The sequence below is a fragment of the Peromyscus californicus genome, unplaced genomic scaffold (genome assembly GCF_007827085.1).
Source record: "Peromyscus californicus insignis strain IS unplaced genomic scaffold, ASM782708v3 Scaffold_22__1_contigs__length_63687245, whole genome shotgun sequence".
NCBI classification, from domain to species: Eukaryota; Metazoa; Chordata; class Mammalia; order Rodentia; family Cricetidae; genus Peromyscus; species Peromyscus californicus.
In genome coordinates, this window is record NW_026294525.1 from 10,623,432 (window position 1) to 10,646,239 (window position 22,808).

The 22,808-nt window shown below is 47.1% G+C and overlaps 1 protein-coding gene across 5 annotated transcripts in view; it reads right to left on the reverse strand.

The window, feature by feature from the left end:
* Positions 1–755: 755 nt before the first annotated feature.
* Positions 756–22,808, reverse strand: part of Arid1b (AT-rich interaction domain 1B) — a 380,162-nt gene continuing 358,109 nt past the window's right edge. For all 5 annotated transcript variants that reach the window (XM_052750910.1, XM_052750907.1, XM_052750906.1 and 2 more), the window contains 7 exons: positions 18,874–19,012; positions 18,464–18,636; positions 13,357–13,507; positions 10,900–10,996; positions 8,433–9,216; positions 6,092–6,222; positions 756–3,894 (listed from right to left, as the gene is read on the reverse strand). In XM_052750910.1, the coding sequence (XP_052606870.1) occupies positions 2,173–3,894; positions 6,092–6,222; positions 8,433–9,216; positions 10,900–10,996; positions 13,357–13,507; positions 18,464–18,636; positions 18,874–19,012 (3,197 nt within the window). In that variant the 3' untranslated portion in view covers positions 756–2,172. The remainder of the gene's footprint in view (positions 3,895–6,091; positions 6,223–8,432; positions 9,217–10,899; positions 10,997–13,356; positions 13,508–18,463; positions 18,637–18,873; positions 19,013–22,808) is intronic.

Below are 22,808 nucleotides of genomic sequence, written 5' to 3' on the forward strand. Positions count from 1 at the left end.
TATGATTGAATGTTCCTGTCGAGCTCTTCCAGAGGTTAGTGTGAGCGAGGTGAACCACAGTAACAGGTGTGGGAGGGGCAGGAAGTGTAGAGTGAAGAGGGCGGAGAGGTAGAGTAAGAAGGAACAGCAGCAGCATGATTATGCAGCAGTTTCAGAGAGACTGAATGTTTCACAATAACAGTCAATGACCCAGGAAGAAAAACTTTCAATCAGAGCTGAGTATTAGAAAGCGAGTGTGCACCAGGCAGGCAGGAAGATGAGTATGCCCTGAAATAGAATCATCACTTGCCACTATGTACACCACATACAATATAACATGTTCTTTTTAACATTGCACAATATAAATATTATACACGCCGGAGTAAACTAAATGCAGAGTAACTTGGAGGCACACGAAGGACGAGTGTGAACCAGGATTAAAACAGAGACGCAGTGAAAGGCAGAAGGTTATGATTTCAGGCCAGTGAGCTTGGAGGGCCCACTTCAGGGGGTGGGCAGCCACCACCCATGCATAAGGGAAATCAGCACACCTCAAGGTTACCATTGTTAACTGCTTCAGAGAAGGCCTAATTTGCTAAACAATCTGAGAAATCAAACCATTGCTCCCCACTCTCAAGGAGGTATCCCGAAAGTCCCTTCTGGCCTTCAGGCTTCATTACTGGGAGGAGGCCATTACACTTCCCCTATTTCCTGTAAATAACTTGGTTACTAGGCAACCACGTCAGTCAAACTAGAACAGTATTCAAGAACACCCATCACAGTGCTTAACAAGATTTAATGTACATTTATTCTTAACATGTGGGACATAGAAAGATTTTATACTGAATAAATGATATTCATTAAGCCAGAGGAAAAGGAGGAATTTACATCAAGTTTTTTTCATTTTTTTTCTTTTCTTAAACTACATTATCTTGAAATACAAATGTGGATTCTTGTCACAGAAAAATCTTTGAAGCTGTGTTTCTTCCTTTTAGTTGTGTTTTCTTTTTTCTTTTTTTTTGTTTTTTTTTTTGTCTGTACTGGTATCCATTTTCTAAATCAATCCATATGCAACCATTTCCACACCTTGATTCATGAAGCAAATTGGGACCAGCCGCTCTCCCAACAGAGCATGACTTTATACATACAGAAACTTGTACATTACCCTCTTTTTTTTTATTTTTGTTTTTTATATTTTTTGTTTCTTTTTTTTTGGAGATATGGTCCTAATGAAAAAATATATAAAATAAAAATAAAAAATTATTTAAATCTACCATCACTTCGTAGTTACCACATCATGAAAAAGAAACTAAAAACTTTGTACTAAAAAAAAAAAAAAGAAGAAGAAAAGAAAAAAATGAGGGTATGTTTAATGTACAACTTCTATATACATCACAGCCCAAAGGCAGTAAAAAAAATATTTAAAAAATGATGGAAGGAATTGTGAAGAACTGTCACGTGGAGGCTGAACCACAGCAGACATGGCGGTCGTGTTGAGGCAGTGGTCCTGTGGATGGCTGTTAGGAGTGCGTTTTCACCCCCAACCGAAAGCACTGTTTTTTGCTCGTAGCCTAATACAACCACATCCTTGTGGAGAAACCAGCATCACTCATCGTTCTGACTGACTGCCATACCTCCTCCAGCCCCTATACCTATGTTTCTAGAAGTTTCCATTGCACAGAGCTTTGGGTGATGGGATGCAGTTTTGTTTTGTTTTGTTTTGTTTTTTTCCATTCTGTGAAGAATAAAATTCACAGGAAATCAATTCAAGGATCTATTTTCCTTTCACCTTTTTGCCTCAGTGTGGTGAAATTTTCCTATCTTAGCATCTTTTGTCAAAACTTTTTTTAAAGTCAATTCGCTTCCCCAAAACTGCAATACAACATGAAAAAAAAAAAACATTAAAAAGGAAATTCATGAAAAAAGAAGTGACCTTTGAATGCACTAGACAGCAACTTTGGTTAAAAAAAAGAAATAGAAAATCCCCAAAGGATGTACTTATACACACAGACAGCAAATATTAATTTTTATAACTGTTCAAATTAATGATTTAATTCCCAATTGGTAAATAGTGAATGGGGCAGAGGAGCAAAGACTTTTCCTTCTTCCTACGCTGGATGAACGAGAACAGAAAACAGCCGTTTCTGCGTGACCCTCTATCCTCACTCACACATGCGTGCCTTCTCACGTATGTCATGACTGCCCGATCTGAAACAGTACGTCACAGATGACAGATGCCACCAGAGAGTTCAGGACAGCCGATATCGAGATATCCAGCAACCGACCCTCGTGCAAAAGGAATTCTGAGCGGTTTTCGTCCACTCTGGCCATGGCCAGCAAAGCCTTGGCCGCCCTGCACATCATGTCTACACTAGGGGGCTCCAGAGGTGGGGGCTGCATGTGCATGAGGTTATGCTGGCTCTGCTGGTACTGCGCCATCGTGACCCCGTCCTCTAGGAAGCTTATCAAGTTTCCAATGCTTCCTTTCTGGACTGCTATTGCCCTTGCTGCCAGTGCGTCCCCCTGGGCAAGGTTCGATAAAAGCGCCATGGACATTTCTCGACAGACTGGGTTTTTGCGATCCCCAACGTACCTAACTAATGTAGCATAAAATTTCTCCTGACGACTAAATGGAGGTGTGGCCAAGATCAGGTCCACGTTGTTGTCCTGGATACTGAGTTTACAGAGGGTCTCCAGCACAAGTCTCTGTGGTGACAGGACTGAGTTGGGCCCCACGGTGGGAAAGGGGTCCTGTGCCTCTGCCGACGGGCACACCATCCAGTGCAGCAAGCCGTCCAGGATCGGCAAGCAGATGCTCTCCGTGTATGCAGACAAGTCTAGCTGCCCGGAAATGTTGGCCAACGTGACCAATGTGTTATCCCGCAAGACCTCAAGGCAGTCCCACCACCACTCATCTTTGCTGCAGGCCACCCCCTTGTCCTCCTCCTCCTCCTTCTCATAGGTTTGTGGTGCCCGTTTTCTCTCTGGATGCTCATGATGCAGCAGAATCAGCTTTCCCAGGATCAGCACCAGGCCTGGGTGTTTGGACATCTCTGCGTCGTTGCCAGGCACGAAAGACAAGCTCCGCACGATGTTGGACACACAGATGCAGCGCTTGGCCAGTGAGTCCTGCCAGTGTGCGATGGTGCACAGGGGTGTCTCGTCTCGGCTCCTGGGCTCATCCTCCAGGAGCCTGATGTTCCGGTGGCTTTTGGCCTGCTGGATTCCAAAGGGAAACTTGCTACTGTCGGTTTGGGGTCCTGGGTTGGCGTCTTCAGGCAGGGCCCCTGGCCGGGCAGATAAGACATCATCGATGGTGGCTATGATGCTTTTCTCTGGCTGCTCCTCAGAATCACCTTTGCCTTCCGGCTCTTTCTTCCTTCCTGTGGAGCTCAGAGGTGGAGGCGGGCGCCTGCGAGGAGGGATCTCCATCTTGCTCTCGAAGTGAGTCTGGATGTGCTCTGTGGTGTCGCCGCCCCCCAGCTGCCAGTGCAGGAGTCCGCTGTTGAACTCTTGCACGCGGCCCAGCTTGTCAGACCGGTCCACCACAAACAGGTTGCTCTTTTTGACAATCTTTATGGGCAGTTTGTCAAACTTACTGGCCTGCTTTGGTGTCTCCTTGGGGTCCAGGGTTGCATCTGGAGCAGCAGGGGCAGCGGAGCTCTTCCCCTCTGACTCCACCTTTTCGCTGTCTTCCTCCTCATCCTCCTCATCCTCCTCTTCATCAAGACACTCAGCATCTTCCTCTTCTTTCCCAGAATCGTCTCCTGAGGACTGGCTGTCATCTTTCTTCCCCACATGGTGACCAAGTGCTTTTTGGCTGGGGTCACCCACTTCATATTCCATAAGAATTCCGAAAATGTCAATTAGGCATTTTCGAAAGTACTCTACTAAAAGTTCCAGGAATCCAGACAGCTAGAGAGGAGAAGAAAGAGAGAGAATAGGTAGAGGGTGAGAACATCAGATCTGACTGAAGGGGCAGGAGCCTGAGCCTAGGGCAGCTTTGGGTAATGACGCTCATCCTGTTTTAATGTCCTTCTGGTCAGACCCTGAAGGGCACACCACCCATCGAGTTACCTTCCTGATGATGGACAAGGTATACACGAGTGTGTCTCTGGTTCTCTGCCAAGTGTCACTGCCAGCACCGGCACCAGCTTTCCAGAGCCAGGGCCCCAACATGGGGAGCTCCACCACTCTCTACAGCTTGCATGATTTAGGGATTGTGCATTGTGAGCAGTAGGAGCAAGCGTTTTATAGACTCCTGTACCCAAAGCAAATCTGCTTGCTCTTCGACTGTTTATCTGGGAGTCGTCTGCTGGGGGTTTTATGGTTATGATTCTCAGGAATTTTATGGTTATTTTTGTTTCAGGTGTCATAGGTTGCCCTAATTTATGATCTCTCTCTATCTTTTGGAGGAGATAATTTCAGCAATGTACTAGCTTATAAACACTGAAAATTATCAACAAACCAATTTAGTCCCTGATAGATGAGTGAGACTACTCCATAAGATGCAATTGAAATCTCAGTTATTCACGACGCTAAGTGAAAGACGAGAGCCACTAGCGGAGGCGCTGTCTGCAGAAAGCTGAGCGCTCCTACTGCCCTGATCGCCCCAGCTCACAGCCTGTCATCTTCAGGCTGCAAACGGCCGTGTGCAATGAGGATCCTGTGTGACCGACGCTATGGAAACCAGCCACCCTTTCACATCTACTCTCTGCTCTTGGAAGGGGCTTGGGACACCTGTCGGGGTGTGGGGACATAAGCTGTACCATGCAGTCACTTTCGTGATCCCGAAGGTATTCCCTGACGTGAAGTCTGGGTGGTTCCCTCCCTTTCACAAGTTTACCTTTTCCCTGGGAAAAAGGCAAGTTAATCAAGCACTTCTAGGTATAAAAATGCACGACCAGCAAGAGTTCACCTGCCACGAGGATGAAGAAGGTTCTAGGAAAGGCTGGACACACTATCTTAAAAACAAAACATCACCACCAGATCATGCAATATTTATGACATATTAATTTATTCCTCCAACTTAGAATTGTCTCTTGGGCTACATGGAAGCCACAGTGAAAGAAAGAGTGTGGTGGAGAGTTCCGGTCTTATTCACTAGCAGGAAGGGAACGGACAGCCCCGCTTCTTCAGGAGGCTGAGCTGCTCACACCACACAGAGAATAAGCCTCTCCTTTTCGCCCTCTACACCTCTTTAAAGCCCACAGCCCCAGTGACTGGCATCTTTCTCAGGCTTCTTGCTGTCTGTCAGTCATACTCCCAGAAGCTACTTTCCAGCCAACTCCAGAGCGGGGAAGCAGCAGGATTTCAAACAACTGCTTCAAAACAGCCAAGAAAGGCAGAAGTGGGGAGGCTGACCTGGAGGCAGGCGTGGCCAGGAGTCCCTGGTCATTTTAGTCCTACGGTGGGGACATGAGTCATTGAGCGCCATTCTCTCACGTAAGTTACCTATTTTCTACTGGGAAAAAAAAAAAGAAGACCACAGCCTGGGGTGCGTGGTGCACATACACACACAACCCGCCTGGAGCGCGTGGGACACATACACACACAACCTTAACACACGGAAGAAGGAGTCACTTCAAGATCACATAGTGGGTCCCAGGCCAGGCCACATGAGACCCCGCCTCAAACAAATGACTAAAAAACAATGAAACAAATGAGAAAGGTATTATGTTGCCCTAAAGAGTACGTTCTGTAATTGACATCAATGACAACTTCATTTTATGTTTTGATTATTCCTACTGGCCTGTTCATTCCAAGCAACAATTTCTTTGCTACTATCTTCCACAACACACACACACACACACACACACACACACACACACACACACACACACACACCACATGGGGCTACTTTTTTCTATGAGAAATATGGGAATGTATATATGCATATCATATGTATACACATACACCTCAAAGATGGAAATGAATACCAGACTAAGTACTCAGGAAACTATACATTGATTAGTGCTGCTTCCTAATAACTATCGTGATTCCAAGTCTTGGGTGGTCACTGCTCATCACCTCAGGCTCCAGCACGAGCACTGGGCGTGACGTAATTTCCAAACAGTCTCACGAGCTGCCAGCTGCACTGCGGCTGCCTCACCTGGGAAAGGTTGAAGGTAGCGACCGTGCTGTCGTCATAGAGGAGGATGTTGATGGTGTCCAAGGCCCACGTGCTCTCAGCCAGCAGACCCGACTTAAGGGACATCATCACACGCCACGCCTCGGGAGTAACTAGAAAGGAGAAGAGGATGTTAGGAACATTTGCCCCCGAGGAAGAAGGAGAGTGTTGGCGGCAGTACAGATGTAAACAAAACTCGAAGAGTCAGCCATGCACGACCATCTGACTTTAGCTGGAGATGATAACTCTTAGGATACTTTGTTCTTCAGGATGCTTTTTGCTTTGGGTGTTAAACAGGAGCCCTGAGTGTTGAGCCCTGCCAGCATGCATGGTCCTCATCATCTTGCATGTTTCTTTTGCCACGTGAGAAGAGTCTGAAAGGGGGGTTGGGGATTTAGCTCAGTGGTAGAGCGCTTGCCTAGCAAGCACAAGGCCCTGAGTTTGGTCCTCAGCTCCGGAAAAAAAAGAGTCTGAAAGGGCACACCAGGTTTGCATGTTCGAGCCACCCCAGCGCAGCGGCCTTCTGTCACCTCCTTCACTCAAAAGGACCCAAAGTGGCATCTTGGGAAGACTGGCAAGTTTGTGGCATTAGAAGAAAATGAACCCTCAACAGTGTAACCTTAGACAAAGGCCTTGGTTTTCCAGAGCTGTCTTCTCCCCTTCTACTCCCCTCCTTCAGAACATGCTGTGGCCGCACACAGGCATTTGCTTAGTTTTCAGGGTGCGCTGAGCTGAGGGGAGGGAGACTGAAGGCTGCACTTTCTGTTCTTCCTACGCCTGCCACAGAAGGGACGGGTGAATGACAGCTGTCAGGTGTGCTGAGGAGGGGGCCACACAGGGGCTCCCCATGTCCTGAGTTTGCAGTGGGAGCTCTTCAAGAGGCCTGTAGGGGCCTGGGATGTGACCCCAAGGTGGAGAGGGAACCTGATCTACCCCAGTCGCCACAGCTACATGTGTGTGAGTCGGGGGGCGGGGTGTATGTAGGTGTGTCCACCAAAGACATCCTTAGTGTGATTCTGTTTTACAAGCTTTTAAAGAGGAAAATAAGACTTTTGTCATACAAGGAGTCGAACTTTTGAAAATAAGGAGCATAAATTTCCCTAGGTCGAAGGTAAGCACTGATAGAAACTGAACTCAGAGGTAAAAAACAAAACAAAACAAAACAACCAAAACCAGGGCTGGAGAGATGGCTCAGCAGTGAAGCGCACTTATTGTTCTTGGAGAGGACCAGGGTTGGGGTCCGGCACCCAGATAGCAGCTCACAACCATCTGGAATGCCAATTTTTGGGGATTTAATGCCCTTTTCTGGCTTCCTTGGGCAATGCATGCATGTAGTGCAGATAAACACGCAGGCAAAATATCACATAAAAATAAATACAACTTTAAAAAAGTAGGTATATGTATGTATTTAAACATACAATACACACAAAACATAAATATCTATTTAATTTAACTTCTCTATAAAATTGGGCTCAGTATTTGTACTCCAGCATCTCCCCTACAGCTCCCATATAAAAAGATACCTTATTTTTTCTTACTTTGTACCTGCTTAATGTCCAACAATTGAAAGCATCTTTACTATCATTAATTAAATATCTTTAATTTTCTAATCACTGCAAATGATTTTAAGCCAAGTGATTCCAAAATCTTTGAAAAAGATGTTTTTCTTACACAACCATGAGCTATTACTTCCCTTGCTGGGTTAAATGAACTTTGAAATAAAGGCAGAAAAGGCTGTGTTTACTCCCAGACACTCCAGACCGCTAATTAGTATTCCCATCATCTCACAGAGGACGGGCGAGCAGCATTAGTATTCAGCTGAGGTTACCTCCTTGGCCTGTATCTGCCAGTGTGGTGTGGATTACGGCAGTTCCATACATCACAGCAGAGAACATTCCACATATCATATCCATCCATCTATATAGCATAGCCTGGTTTCTACCTGTCCCCATGGAAACTCATCCTACATTGTCAGAGCGGCTTGCCTTCAATTCCTCAGCCTCACAGTGGGTCTCTTAAGAGGCTTGGTTAAGGTTAAATCTGAAGCCAATGCATAGCATTTGTGGGTCTGTTCCCCAGTGCTCCAGTCTCTCACACAAGCAAACTCTGCACCTACAAGTATCATCATTTCCATGCAGGCTCTTCTCTGGCCTGTTTCTTATTCAGATGAGTGGCTTCTAATCAACACTTCCATATGTAAATATCCTGATAATTTGTATTATTAAGAATCTCACCCAACTGAATGGATGGAAATTACATCTAAATTAAAGTTCTAGATTGCGCAAAGCAACCCACTTTCAGAATACCCCTTCCAAACTCTTACCAATGTCTTTTGAGGTGATCTTTCGCCTTTGTTTCAGGACAGGCTGGGACGCTTCCACAGAGCCAGGAGGGAACGTAATCTCCCTTCTGATTGGCGGTGGCTGAGGGGGTGGCCCGGTGACCTGGGATGTGGGGACTGTGGGCATGACCTTCTGCATCTTCATGGCGGGCAGGAAGGGAGACTTGCTTGGAGACATGCGACTCTCCAGGGAGCGCTGGAAGGAGGCAGGGCTGGGCGCCCTGGAGATGTGGTTTGGCAGTGACGGTGGTGTCTGGTAGGATGACTGAGGTGGGCGCGTGATGGGCTGCATGGAGGCCGAAGACGACATGTAAGGCTGGCGTTGGCTGACGTGAGAAGGCCACTGGCTCTCATGGTTGATCCTCTGATCCGGTACCATCATATCATCTGTACGGTTCATGCCTGGGTAAGGCGGCGCCTGTGCAGGGCCGCCTGGGCCTTGCCTGTTCTGGTAGGGATAAGGCATATCGTTGCGTGTTGCCCACATATTCTGCTGAGGCCCCTCGCTGGAGGATGACTGCATGGGGCCACCCATCATCTGAGGTGGGATTCCATGTGGCTGCATCTGGCCTGGGCCCTGCATCCTCTCTCTGTTGTAGGGGTAGGGATACTGGCCCTGGATGGGCCTCCTGTCTGGGCCAGAGTAAGAGCTTCCATACTGGTTGTACACTTCCTGCTGCTGGCTGCCATACTGCATATTGTACATATCCCCTTCATGGCGCTTGGCTGGAGGCCCGTACATGCCATCCATATGGCGTTTGTAATTCTGAAATTCATATACAGACAAATCATACTGATGTACTCTTAGAGGTATAATCATACACACTCAAATTATGCAAAATAGTTATTACTGGGTAGAATGTTCATTTCAAAATGAATATGGGACGCTCCTACAGACTGACAACCACTAACAATTTAGGCTTGGATTTCAGTATTGCTACACACTCTGAGGAGGGCTTCCCAAGTCTGCTTCCATATGAAACTTTCTGTGAGAAAGACAAGGACCCCTTTCTTTGGGCTGCAATACAGGGACAGCACAGCATGGACAGATGGAACTGAGAGTACCCCAGAGGCAAGGTGCTCTGCCTTATAGGAGCATGTTGGAGATCCCAGGACTACCCTGGGAGGTTCTGGACTAAAGGGACCCCTTAGGCCTCAATAGATACCAATGTCTCTATGCCAGCAGAGTTCCTCAGGCTGGGCCACCACACTTGTTATCCATATCCTGGCTCCTGCCCAGATGCCCGGCTTGTCCAGGTCCAGTTCTCCATGAAACTCATACTGATCCCTCCACACAACTCCTTCCACTAAACTTAACCCCCAAAGATTCTTTCCCAAGTGCCTACCTGGTGGGCGGGGCTTCCTGATGGGGAGCAGATGCTGAGGGGTAAACTATACTATTTCACTTTACTTCAACAATTGTAGGTATGCTCCAAAAGTAAGTATTTCAAAAAAACATTGAAAAATTCTAAAAAGACAATTCATATACATATTTCTTTTTTTCTTTTTTTTTCTTTCTTTCTTTTTTTTTTTTCCCCAGAGATCCCAGGTCAAAAAGGTAGCTCAGCAACAACTGGATCCAAGTGGCTGAGGCCACGTCAGGAGTTCCATCCTCAGGGTCACTGTGACTTCTGCATGACTCAGCTGGGAGCCAGCATGAACTATCTTATTACACAAAATATGTCATTACTTGTTATTTTAAAGAGAAAAAATTGAGTGAGTACACTTTGGGGGGCAGTGGGCAATGCAGTCACTGGAGTAGTACCCACGAAAATACGAGGTGCCAATATCTCATTTTAAAAGAGCCAGCTTTCCGTCTTGGTCTACAACAGTCTGAGTTTCTTCTCTTGTAAGTATGGTACATTTCTGTCCTACAGTGGATTCACTAAATAGCATACAGTTGCCCCTGGGTATCTACAGAGACTAGTTCCAGGACCCCTGCAGGTCACATCCATGGACATTCAAGTCCCTTGGAGAAAAACTGCTCAAGTTCTCAATACCATCTACACACACTCTTTGTCATTTTGGTTATTTCTAGAGTACTCAGATTCATAATACAATGCAAGTGAATGCTACACACACACACACACACACACACACACACACACACACACACACACAGCTGTGCCCTACTTATTTAGAGAATGATGATGGAGGAAATGTATGCGTATGCTCTGTGCACTTGTCTTTGGACCTGTGGTTGGCTCAGTTCATGGATCTGGAACCTGTGGGCATGGGGGTGACCACAGATGTGTCCAGCACGCTATATGTATTCCAGAATACTACATGTCAAGGGCTGTTTTCAATTTTCTGAGTTCAAAATCCCAGGAGTACTTTCTAGTTAACCCACCCTGACTACTCAGTAAAGTGTATGACTTCAGTTAGCCCTCCCCAAATCTTCATAAGACAGACAAAGGGAAAACAGACCCACACCCATTGGCCAACTCACCGGCTGCTGTGGGTACAGGCCAGGCTGGTGTCCTCCATACGGTGGCTGTCCTGTGGGAGGACCTTGGCCTGGATACTGCTGCCCATAAGCCTCATGCCTAGAGCAAGGTATTCAAAGAAAACTTAGTTTACACGGGACTTGAGGCAAACAGACACGAACAGCCCATTTCTAGAAACTCTACCCGATGGCCCTGCCTTCTCTCCACACACCACTTTCAACAGCACAGGAGGACACAGCTGAGTCCCGGCCTCTCGCAGGGACGGTAACACCCATCTCGGAGCGGAGCCAAACTCCCAGCTCAGGAGTTGCTAATCGTGTCAGAGGAATGCCGGTTGGACGGGCAGGCCTTGTGTGTACTTGTCCTGGCTGTGGCCTCTTCCTTTGAGGCGGAAGCTCCACCCATCCCTGAAGTGCTGCATGGTGTTGTCATGGGAGCAAGAAGCAAGAAGAAACCGAGGTTCAGCAGCAGCAGCACTTCTAGAAGCATCAGAGCATGGAGATGCTTCTATCCTCTACTCCCTCACTGAGGACAGACATGTTTTGGACTTTAAGGCTAGAGTTAGGAAGTGAATGTTCAGATGCTAACCCCAGCAGAGGAGTGGTCAAAATTCTAAGTTCCTAGTTACAAAGGGTATGGAAAAGGACTCTAACGACGACTACAACAAACTCCTATCAAATCGCTGCACAGAAATAAACAGCATTCACTTTCAACTGCTCTCACATTTAGAAATTGTAAATGCCATAAAATTAACATCTTCAAGGGGAACAGATCTGGAGTTTTGACAATAAACTGGTTTAATTTAGAAATACTGGATCTTGTAGGAGGGGAGAGTAACTGGATTGGACGTATTATTAAACTGATCAAGAAATGAAAATAAGAAAAAATTAGAGTATCACATGCAAATAGCCAGGGGAAGACTCTAGAAGGAATTTTAGAGAGAACTATAATCAACAAGAATAAAACTTAAGATGGGCAGGTAACATTTTTCAGATTGCCAACGAGGTGAAAGGCTCTGATGTGGCCTAGTCAAAGCCAGGCACTGGGAGGAAATAGGAGGGAAAGCTTACTGGAGTCTGTCCTTGTACATCTGTCTAATCTCATTGGGGAAAAAAAAATCAGTAGCTCTTACCGGGTCCTAAAACCAAACCCAACCAAACTCTTATCCCATGCACTAGGGATCCACAATGGCTAAATGTAAGCCTCATTCCATGCACTAGGCACCGGTGACAGCTCACTGAGCAGAGGGTACCAATAGACATCCATCACACGTGGGCAGAGCATGAGGAAAAATCAAACTGCAGAACACCGAGAAGACCTGCCACCTGGTTACCAGTGGCTCTGCACTTAAGAGCCAGGCTCCCAGAAGAGCCCGGAGACACCTTTCCGGTGATTCTCACACCCACTCCTTGGTATAAGTCCTCTCCACTCATCACCCCTCCTTTGGCTCTAGCAGTGTGCTGGTGAGAGCCTACGTGTGGTCTATCACCCTGCGAAGACACCAACCATACCAGGATCATGGAGGGAGGGACTCAAATCAGTTCTGTCCTTCACCAGCACACCACAGCCACAGACAGACAAGGCCCTTTCCTCTTGAGTGCTTCGTGCTTTTTCCTCATAAACCACAAGTACAAACCACATACTGAAAGCCTGCTTGAAGCATCTCTCATGAGGGAAGCAGAGAATACACCATACAAGAGTGGCCTTTGGTGTCAGCCAGGGGCACAGGAGAGGGATCTCTTCATGAAGGAAGCCCATCGCTGCCACCACTGAACGCTGAGGCTTCTGATGGCCTTCCCATGACATCTCACTGTCCTCCTAAGTACAGTCAGTCTAAGAGTGATCCTGTGGCCTGACCTGCCATGTGGATGTCAAAATGGCTTCCCTGGAGAGGCTCTTGTGTCCCTGAATGGTGGGGTTTCTCAGAGATGTCTCTTAAGAGCAAAATACACCCTTGGTCCAGAACTGAGAAAGCCCGAGAGCCAAGTGTGATATCCTAGATATCCACAAGGAAGTATGGGGAGGAGGGCCTGGTACTGAAAAGCCCGGGAAGCTGGCAGTGTTCACAGGTACCACATCTAGGCTGTCTCACTGTGGTAATGACAGCTGCCTCAGAGGGATGCTGGTGCTTGGGGGGGGGGTGGTGGTGGTGCCGTGTGCTGTGGCTCCTGAGTTCTGAGGGAAGAGTGGCCTGTCCCAGGCATGTCAGGACACCTGAATCTGAGGTATGCTGCAGACACCTGCTTATGAATAACAGCCCCTGAGTGTCTGAGACAACTTCTTCATGTCCGGCTGAGGCCACCCACTCTAAGTAGCCACTGGACACTATGTGGTCATCGGTGGCACAAAAAAGGTTACACACTGTGCCGTCACGGGGGCTCAGCCACCAGGGCTCACACATGTGCATTCCAGGAAGGCAGTTTCCGGTACACTGTCTCGTCTTCATCAAAAGCACTCACCTCCGGTCATAACTGGCTCCATAGGGAAACTGCTGCCGCTGCCCCATGCCCAAATTGGACATGGCGCCCGAGGGACTCTGGTTGTACATGTCCTGCATGCCGCTGTTGGGCACCTGTCCTTGTGCCATAAAGGGCTCGCTACTTCCAGGCACTGTGACAGTTCAAATAAAAAGCACAGAATTAAGCATTTTCTGAAAGTCAAAGGGCCTACACATCCCTTCTAGTGATTTCTGTGGTCCCTGTATGTTGCATGACACACCACAATCCAAACGAAAGGGTATGAAGTCTGCCCAAGGGAACAGAATCTTGAGATGGCCTCAAAGACACCTGCATCCCTGCTGCTTGCTTAGCATGAGCCTCTGATCTTGACCTGGGCAGGACCCAGGAACAGTCTGGGCTGTGGCTCAGTGATAACAGTATGTTCTGTGGCAAGAGAAATTCACAGATGTAGTGATGGTTACAGCTGACTGTGCGTTCACCCAAAGGGAGCATTCAAGCAACCCTTCAAATCTGGGGCTGAAGGATAAAGATGGAGCCTCTGAGACGCTCCTACTGGTTTTGTCATAGAAAGAGGCCCAATCTGAAGGGTGCATGGAGGATACCCAACAATATGATGGCCACTTTGGCCCCATAACCATAGAGACTAAGGATAAATCCTGCCAACGCCTTGAATGAACCTGAGGGGACCAGAAGCTCAGTCCTGGCTAACACCTTGGTGCTGTGTGAGACTCAGCAGAGGGCCAAGCTTCTGCTGTCAGGTGTAGTCTGTGGCTGCCTGTCATGTAGCATTGTGGAAGCTACTAATGTTCATGTTAATTACTGTCTCTAGAATGTGGTGATACCAGCTCATGAAGGAGTTGTAAATAAGACATGAAATATATGTTTAAATTAGTTCCCACCCCTATAAGGAAAAGCCAGAAAACCTTGACATATATATTCACAATGGCTCAAGGGGCTGGAGACATGGCTCAGTCGTTAGGAACACTTGCTGGACCTGACTTTAGTTCCCAGCATCCACAGCGACTGGTGTTTCACTACGGCCTGTAACTCTGTGGGGATCTGAGGCCCCCCTTCTGGCCTTTGGAGGCACCTGCATTCATGTGAGCATACATACAGAGAGACATATATATGTACATCAAAAAAACCCAAAAAAACAAAAAACAAAACAACCCAAAAAACCATAAGAAAGAGCAGCTGAAGATGGGATGAGCCGTGACATGTTCCCATCAAAAAGCAGACCACCAATGAGGGTGCATATGCAAATGATATCTGCTCAGAGCCGAAGAACACTGTATAAAGTCCAGACATTGGCCTGCAAGTATATTAAACATTTTAATGTTGAGTTGCTCCATGGCTCCTACTTGTCTTCATTCTATGACAGCTACTTCTTTGTGAGGCAAAACTAACTGAAGTTTTCTAAGTCAACACTGTCACATGTGGACCAGACACAGGGCTGAGGCCAATGGAGAAATATCCCAATTGCCACCTTCTCTCTGAGCTCACATCAACTTGTGGTAGAACCCGTTTTGAGATTACTTTCCATTTTGTAGATGGAAAGACAGAGATAGACAGAAGTCAAGTGTCATAATTAAAGTTAAGTAGTTTAATTCTCTAATACACAAAGAGGTCTTTAAAAAAATCTACAAAAAAAGATAGTAAGTCAAAAACAAGAAAAACCCGTTCACACGGAAAGGAAACTAAATGGTCACTCAGCATGTGACAGACCTGTGGCCTCACTGAACACTACAGAAATGTAAGTCACAATCTGATTGGCAGATGTTACGGTGGCTGGTAAAAATCGGCTTACTAAGCGGGAGCCCACACCTGCACACTCCGGCCGGCGCATGTAAGTAACTGTTGTAACTTCTGCATGGACCAGCTGTGGCAGCCACCCCTGCCACACACAGAAGCACATCCATGTGTATCCACAGCCCATGTAGGCCCCTCCCATGACGACACTGGGCCGGGCTGCATGGCTAGTTCTGACCAACAGGCTCAGGAAGATGGATGCAAGCAAACACTTGCATGAGCTTGCAAAAGGGCTTGTTATCTTGGATCTTCTTCTTGGACCTCACCTTCCATGGTAAGGCTACCCTAGAATCTACAAAGAGAGGCCCCAGACTCTAGCTGGGTTCCTAGTAAAGGCTCTGCCAACCTCAGCTGTGCCCCTGATGACACAGCCCCGAGAAATGGTGAAGTTCCCCTGACGGAAGTCAGTGAGGTTGGGGCAGTCCACTACCCCATAAAAGATGACCGAGGCACTTCATTCCTATTCTTTGACTCAATAACTCTTCTAGCAACTCATCTCATGGAAACACTGCTACAATCACAGAAACAGTTTATTTAAAAAATCACCAGTGTTTTGTATGAGCAAAATGGGAGGAAATGGCCCATCCAGGGCTAAGCACCAGAGTCTAGTTAAAGACTAAACACAGCTATGTTTATGGGTTCAACAGATACTCAAGTACACTGGGTACCATGGTCAGAGCTTCAGAGAGAGAAAGGAACAAGTAGGTTGGAGGCAGGTGGTGAGCAGGCAAGGCCGGATCCACAAGTTTAGGGTTCTCAGACCAGGCTGACTCTGCCCACCACAGGCCAACCACACCGACATCACTAACAGTGGTTTCACTGACCAAATTGGTCTGAGTTGCAGAATAAGGAAAACTGAAGAATAGAAAATTTTATTTACAACACATCAGAGCTGGAAGAAAAGTTTTTCTGTGGACTGTTTCTCCTTTATTTTGGTAATAAATGCTCCAATGCTATGAGGCAGTAGGTGAGCTGAAATATACAAGAATTGTGCTATTTATCTATGATCGACATGACTGGTGAAGACACATTGTCTCTCCAGCAGCACAGCTCTCCACCTGCTCCCATAACTGCCCACATCCATTCTGTGCTGTGTGCGTACACACAGGTGCACACGGAAAAGCCACGTGGTGTTGTCTGCCTCTGTGCTCCATCTTATTCTTCAGAGGAGGTCTTTCTTATTGAATTTGGGGCTCACAAACCTGGCTAGACAGGGTGTCCAGCAATGTCTGGGGATCCTCCCGCCTCCACCCCAGGGCACTGGAGCTGTGGGTATATCCACTACATCCAGCTTTTATGTGAACACTGGAGATCCAAATTCAGGTCCTCCTGCTTGTGCAGAAAGCTCCTTCCTATAATAGAGATGTAGGTATGAAGGAAGGAGGGGACCCTGCAGCTGTCATATGGCAGGGCGCAGATCTGGCATTCAGGAGATTCTGAGGTCCCATCCCAAACACTACTGATTAATTTTCCATGTTACTGTTATATTTTCAGAGTCTAAAGGTGGGCTATGGACCCAGAAGCACTCTCACACCACTAAACCCCAGCTACTTCTAACAGGCTTTTGGCTCTCAAGGTTACTGCACTTATCATATGTTCTGCAAACCTTTACTTAGAAGTAGTCTCAAGACTCATGAAAGGAAAAATTACAGTGTATCTTGCTTTACATAACTGCTACTTGAAATATGTTTGAAATACTGTAAATCTCATTTGCTTACTAGTATACACCCAATGCTAAAAAATGTGAGATTCTTCTGTTATATTTTTATAGTCCATAATATTCATCAAAGCAAGATGGGGATTTATGCATCTCTCCACTAATGGGTATGATGAAACTCACGGCAGGGGTGGTGGCGCATGTCTTTAATTCAAGCACTTGGGGAGGCAGAGGCAGGTGGATCTCTGTGAGTTTGAGGCCAGTCTGGTCTATATAGTGTTCCAGGTCAGCCAGGGGTACATAGTGAGACTCTATTTCAAAAAGAAAAAAAAAAAACACCTCATGTATCCCAACATCTAAGTATGACACAGTTACTATTCTTTACCAGATCCCAGAATAACGACTGCCACAAAAACATCTTCACAATTTCTTCAGTATTTAAAAAATACTCATAGGGTTTAATTTGACAGGACCTAACTGCATTTGGGTGAATGCCAAAAATAAATCTGCCAGGCTCCTACCTGATGCTGGCATGCACCACCTTGGCTTGGACTCCTTGGGGCTGGCCGGTGTTAAGATCCAACCCTAGTGTTTCTGGTGTCCCTGACACTCCTGCACTTCCTGAGCTCACAGGTCCCACTGCTGCAAGAGCAGCCTCAGCCTAGCTCCAGACACACAGCCTGCGAACTGCCCCCTCCACCGCTGCTCAAGACAGTGAGTTTCTTTCCTGCTCCACTGGCCCTTCTCCAACCAGTCAGAGTCCCCCCGCCCCCCCACTCATTCACCACCCCTCAAAGCCGCAGAAGGCTTTTCTCCACTGCTTGATTCTGACTCCTACCTGCCATCTCTGGCTCAACTGTCCCCAATGCCCCATGGGGCTCTTCTTATCTCTTTCAAAGCATGCCTGGAGACTACCAGTTACTCTCATACTTACTTAAAAAAAAAAAATGAATCATGCCTTTTCCCCTAGTAACATCTCTCAGCTGATGAAAACCTCAAACTCAGGAATGTGCCAGTCAGTTGAAGGGCCCTGGCCCCTGGCAGCTGAGGCCTTCAGCCTGTGTGCCCTTTCTTAAACAGGCCCAGTGACCTCCTGCTGAGGTCTCAGTGGAGAGCTGACACCCCACGTCTTTCCGGGTGACACCAATCTGAGGACCTTGCTTTCCACCAATGCATTCCTACACCACCACTGCCATTTCCACGCCTTTCTGCACACTGGCTGTCTTCCATCAGTCATGGCCTCTGGTTTTGTTCCCTCCTAAGTCTGTTAAGTCCTTGAAGAACTACGTAAGAATCTCTACGGAGCACCCAGCACAAGTTAACACAATGCTGATGATGCTGGACAACAGCCACTTCCTGATCACAGGTGTCCATCATTCTTCTGCTGGCTTCCTGTGCACAGACTTAATCCTTAAGCACACCTGGAGCAGGCTCTACTGTTTCCGTCATTTCTAGATGAGGCAAGTGAGACACACAGAAGCTATGTTTTCCTACGGCTAGAGCTTAAGCAGGGAAATGAGGCTGAGTTGCTGAACGGCAGGTGCTCAGAACTGTCCCAAATGAATGGGTGAACAGTTGTGAGGTGGTGGAGAGAAGAAAGCCTTCTGGACCATGCCCATGCAGAAACTCCGTTCTACCTACCTTTTCTCATTCCACTGAAGGGGTCCTTGTTGGGCTCATAGGGCATCCGGCCCATCATGTCTGGCATGCTCATGCCTTGCTGGTACGGTGCATTTGGAGTCATAGAGTTCCGTTTGGGGTAGGATGAATCACCCACATCTGAGAATGGGTCGTGCACACTGATTGTACTGCTTCTGAAAGAGGCAGAAGATGAAAACTGAACGACACTGCAGCATTATCTATACACACTGAGCTCAAGAAATAAACCACTCCAAAATGGTAAATGCAAAACCACTGCAAATAAATTACATGCTAAACTAGTAGCAAAAAACATTTAAGATCTAATCAGGGAAGAACATTTTTTTTCTAATAAGTTTGCTCCAAAAACAAAGCAAAGCTTGACTCCACATCTCAGAGTCCTCGGAACATACCTTCCACTTTGCATGGGGGTCATCTGTCCATGAGGGGTAGATGCTGGGGTCGGTGGCTTCAGGTCCCCGGGAACTTCTGTCATTGAATTGCTGCCGGTTGACTGTGGAGTCTGTGGGCCTTGTAAGGATCCGGAGTTAGCTAGCGGCCAGGGAAAGAGGGAGAAGCCGGGGTTATTGAGGAAGGGAATTGCTGACAGTCACGTGTATGAGAGGATTAGAAGTAAGACTTTACTGGAAACAGCAAAAGTGTAGTAAAAATCAGTCACTAAAACATTGTGTGAAGAAAGGGACAGAGCGAGAGAGGGAGGGGCGTGGGAGGGAGAGGGAGCGTGAGCATGCGTACACTAAGGAGGGAAGACGGCCTCACACGTGAGGCAAGTGCTGTACCCTGAGTTCTAACCTCATCACCCAGTAAAGGAGTATTTTTGAATAAACGATTTAGAAACATACTTCATTTGTGAGCCATAAAATATAGCTATATGTTTGACTGGTAATTGCTTCCTGGGGTATTATCCCAGGGAAAAGAGTCTAAGAAAAAACAAGGCTTTAGGGAGAAAACTGTTTAACTCAGCGTTGTTGGAGATACTCTAAATGTAAATAAAGAAGAAATGGATGAGAATTTTGGCACATCAGTTTGATGGTCTGTAATGCTGCGCTTCAGAACATGGGTTCTTCAGCAGCGGGGAATGTCTGCCGCTGGAAAGTGGTTCTGTAGGTTAACAAGGCACCTTACATTATTTTAATATCTTTTCAACAATTGGACATCTATGCTCTATCATTAAAAACACTATCATTTGAACTGTAACTCAGATTTGTTATTACAAATATACATCATGCCGGCTTGTAGCTCTTCCACACTGCTGTCGGAATTCTGCGACGGCTTCAACCACAATTATTCAGAATAATAGTGCTCAGAAGTGAGTCCCTTTCAAAACTCAAGCGGGATTATTAATTAACCTTGCCTTACACAAATATTTCAAGAGCTCCTACCTTATCATCTATCGCCGTCTTTAGTATGCTAGATGTTCAATAGATAGACATGGGTTCAATGCACTGATTAGGCAGGAACGGACTGGGTGAATCTGTGCCTGATGCATTTGGGCTCTTTTGGACAGGTGGACACAGAGTAGCAAACTGAAGGGCCACACAACCCCACCCTTAAGGGATCTGCACAACTACCTGAGACTGTGAGCACTGCAGACTGCCAGTATATGGGAAACAACACTTGCTCTCCTGTGGAGGGGGTTCAAGCCTCACTCCAGTCCTTGTTTTACTTCAGACTGTCAACAAGTCCCAGGTCATTACTTAATGAAGAGGTCAGAAATGGGAAAGGTGGGCATCACTTATGTATACAAGAGACACAGAAAAAAAACCAAAATGCTCACGCGACCTCTCCATGATATGGTTAAGGTTGTTTTGTAGATATGAGAGAGAGAACAGACAGGTATCTGGAAGAGCAGAGGCGGAAGTAGACTGGACATGACCAGCACACTGGACATGGCCAAAAATATCTGTGAAAGGGGAGAATAGCAGGGGATAGAGAATAGAGAGCATAGTGAGAACATGGGGGGGGGGGTACTTTATAAAGAGAACAAGAGGGACCCTAGGAGGCAGCATGCGAGCATGGACTTTGAAATGTCTAACAGGTATTTGTGATACTGAGGGAGCTGGAGGCCCCTCATGTGCTCTGATGTGCAACAACAGGCAGCCATTTGTCCTTTCCGGCAGAGGTACCGGAAATGACTCCTTTTGGCAGACGGGGACCAGTTTCACAAGTTCCGGAGGAATGTGGCTTTTATCTATCCACCTGACATCCTACGGTCCAGCTTGAGCTCACTTCTGGATATATGGACTGCCTTTTGGAGTTTGGGGATTGGAGTTTCCTTTGGACGTGACAGCTTGTTCTTAGCAAGGGTGTTCTTAGAAACGAGTGTTGTCTGTCAGGTGGGGGCTGCCCAGCCCGTGGCCCTGTGTATGTGGCCCTGTGGCCTGTGTATGTGGCCTGTGTATACCCACTGTGTATGTGGAGCTCAAGAAGACTTAGGGATGGCTTCACCTCCTCATGGAGGTAGAAAAGCTAACTAACAAACACTGGAAACTTGTATTCAGAAGGCAGTCTGCCCTGAGTGAGCAAGGAGGCTTCACAAACACCGACAGTCTACCAACCCTGTCAATGCCCAGAACTGTGGAGAAAGGATCTGTTTTGGGTCACTTTCCTTGGAAATATGGCTCACAGCCTGCTGTGATGTTAGAATGACCCTTATTTACAGAGCATTCACATTCATAGCTAATAAAACAATGGAAAAATTTTCTTGCCAGTGTTTTTCCTTTCCTTTCAGGAAAAAAAAAAAAGAATACTCCCTCTTACAACTCCATTAGCAGAGGAGGCTGGCTGGCTCTCTAGGATATCCCTACCTTTTGCCAGAAGCTACAAATGTATACTCTAAAGTAAACAATGGAAAGGTTACTGAAGGTTAAGTACATTCACACACTTCAGAGGGGGAGCTGCCAGGCTCCTGGCTGGGAAGATAATTTACACAGCATGAACCCGGTGCCCCAGTTCTGGTGGGAGGGGTGTGGGGAACAGTGTGAGGAGAGCAGCTGATGTGTCCCAGGTCTAGGGACTAGAGGTCACCCAGAGGGCACCTTTGTTACTGCGGCCCCTTTCTCATTTATCTGCCTCTGAGGATTCCCTAGTTGGAACCATGACAGATTTTGTGACATCACTTGTCAGCTAATAATAGAAATGCAGTCAGCCACCTGCCAGCCAAGACGGATCGGTTTTGGTTACAAACTTACTATCTGAATGGCCTGCGCTCCCTTGTCTCTGCCTGCCCCACTCCTCAGCTCCATTTCCCCAAATCCTGGGGCCGTCTGCTGTTGACTAAACTTCTCCACCAACTTGGGGAAGTTCAGGGTAAGGATCCCACGGGCACCTTAGAGATGCAGACTGGATGCCAAGGCCCCGGCGGAGCTCCCGGGTGCATCTGTCTGCAGAGTGTCTATCTGCAGGATGCAGCTGCAGGGGTGAAGGCGACTGCAGCTGCAGGGGTGAAGGCGACGAGCCTCCGAGGCCCGACTGACTCGACTTTAGATTAATAAAGCCGCAGCCAATCAAAACTGGCCAGACTCACACTTTGGAATCCTCTGAGAACACAGACACATGATTTAGGAACTCTTGACTGGGTGAAGGCTGGGAGAACAAATTAGAACAGCCATTAGAAATCTTTTGGTTGGGTTTGGTTTGCCTGGATGTGCTGGCACAGAACTTTTAGCTGACAACTAGCTTTAAAAACCACATGTTAAAAGAGGTCAGGAAAACATCTCGGCACAGCAGGAATAGTTTTCTTCAACCGTCTCCACAAGGGTCTTGGAGTTAGGGAGGCCATGCATGCAGAGCTGTCACACAAAGCTGGCTACGGGCTACAGGGATCCTGGTGATGACTGCCCTCCAGACAGGTTCTGCGCTCTGGAGCACAGCACATGCGTTCTCTGGGATGGACACCGACTTTACAGGCAATACCAGGAAGCCTTGCTTCTACTTTCCCCACACCATGGCAGGACCATGCCTTCATCTGGACCAAGAAGTGCATGGGCAACCATGCTCCTTTGTGCGGTTGAAATGATGCGCTGCCATAAAAGCAGTGGTTCTGAACCGGGGAAAGGAAAGCGCCGGCTGTTAAGGGAACAGGCCTCCACTTTCCGCAGGATCTGTACCTCGGCAGGGCTTCCTGTACTGAGGCTGAGGCATGCTGGGAGAGCTATTCTCCACACACAAGTGTGGGCCATTCAGGGACACAAGTTCTTTCCTGACAAATAAAATGCATCTTTAGATCTTTGCAGACATTACTGCTCTGGACCCTGCACCCCACTGGGGTTTTATTTTGGAAAAATAGTTTCAGAGCTGTTCATGGGCAGTCTCTTTCATTCCGGGA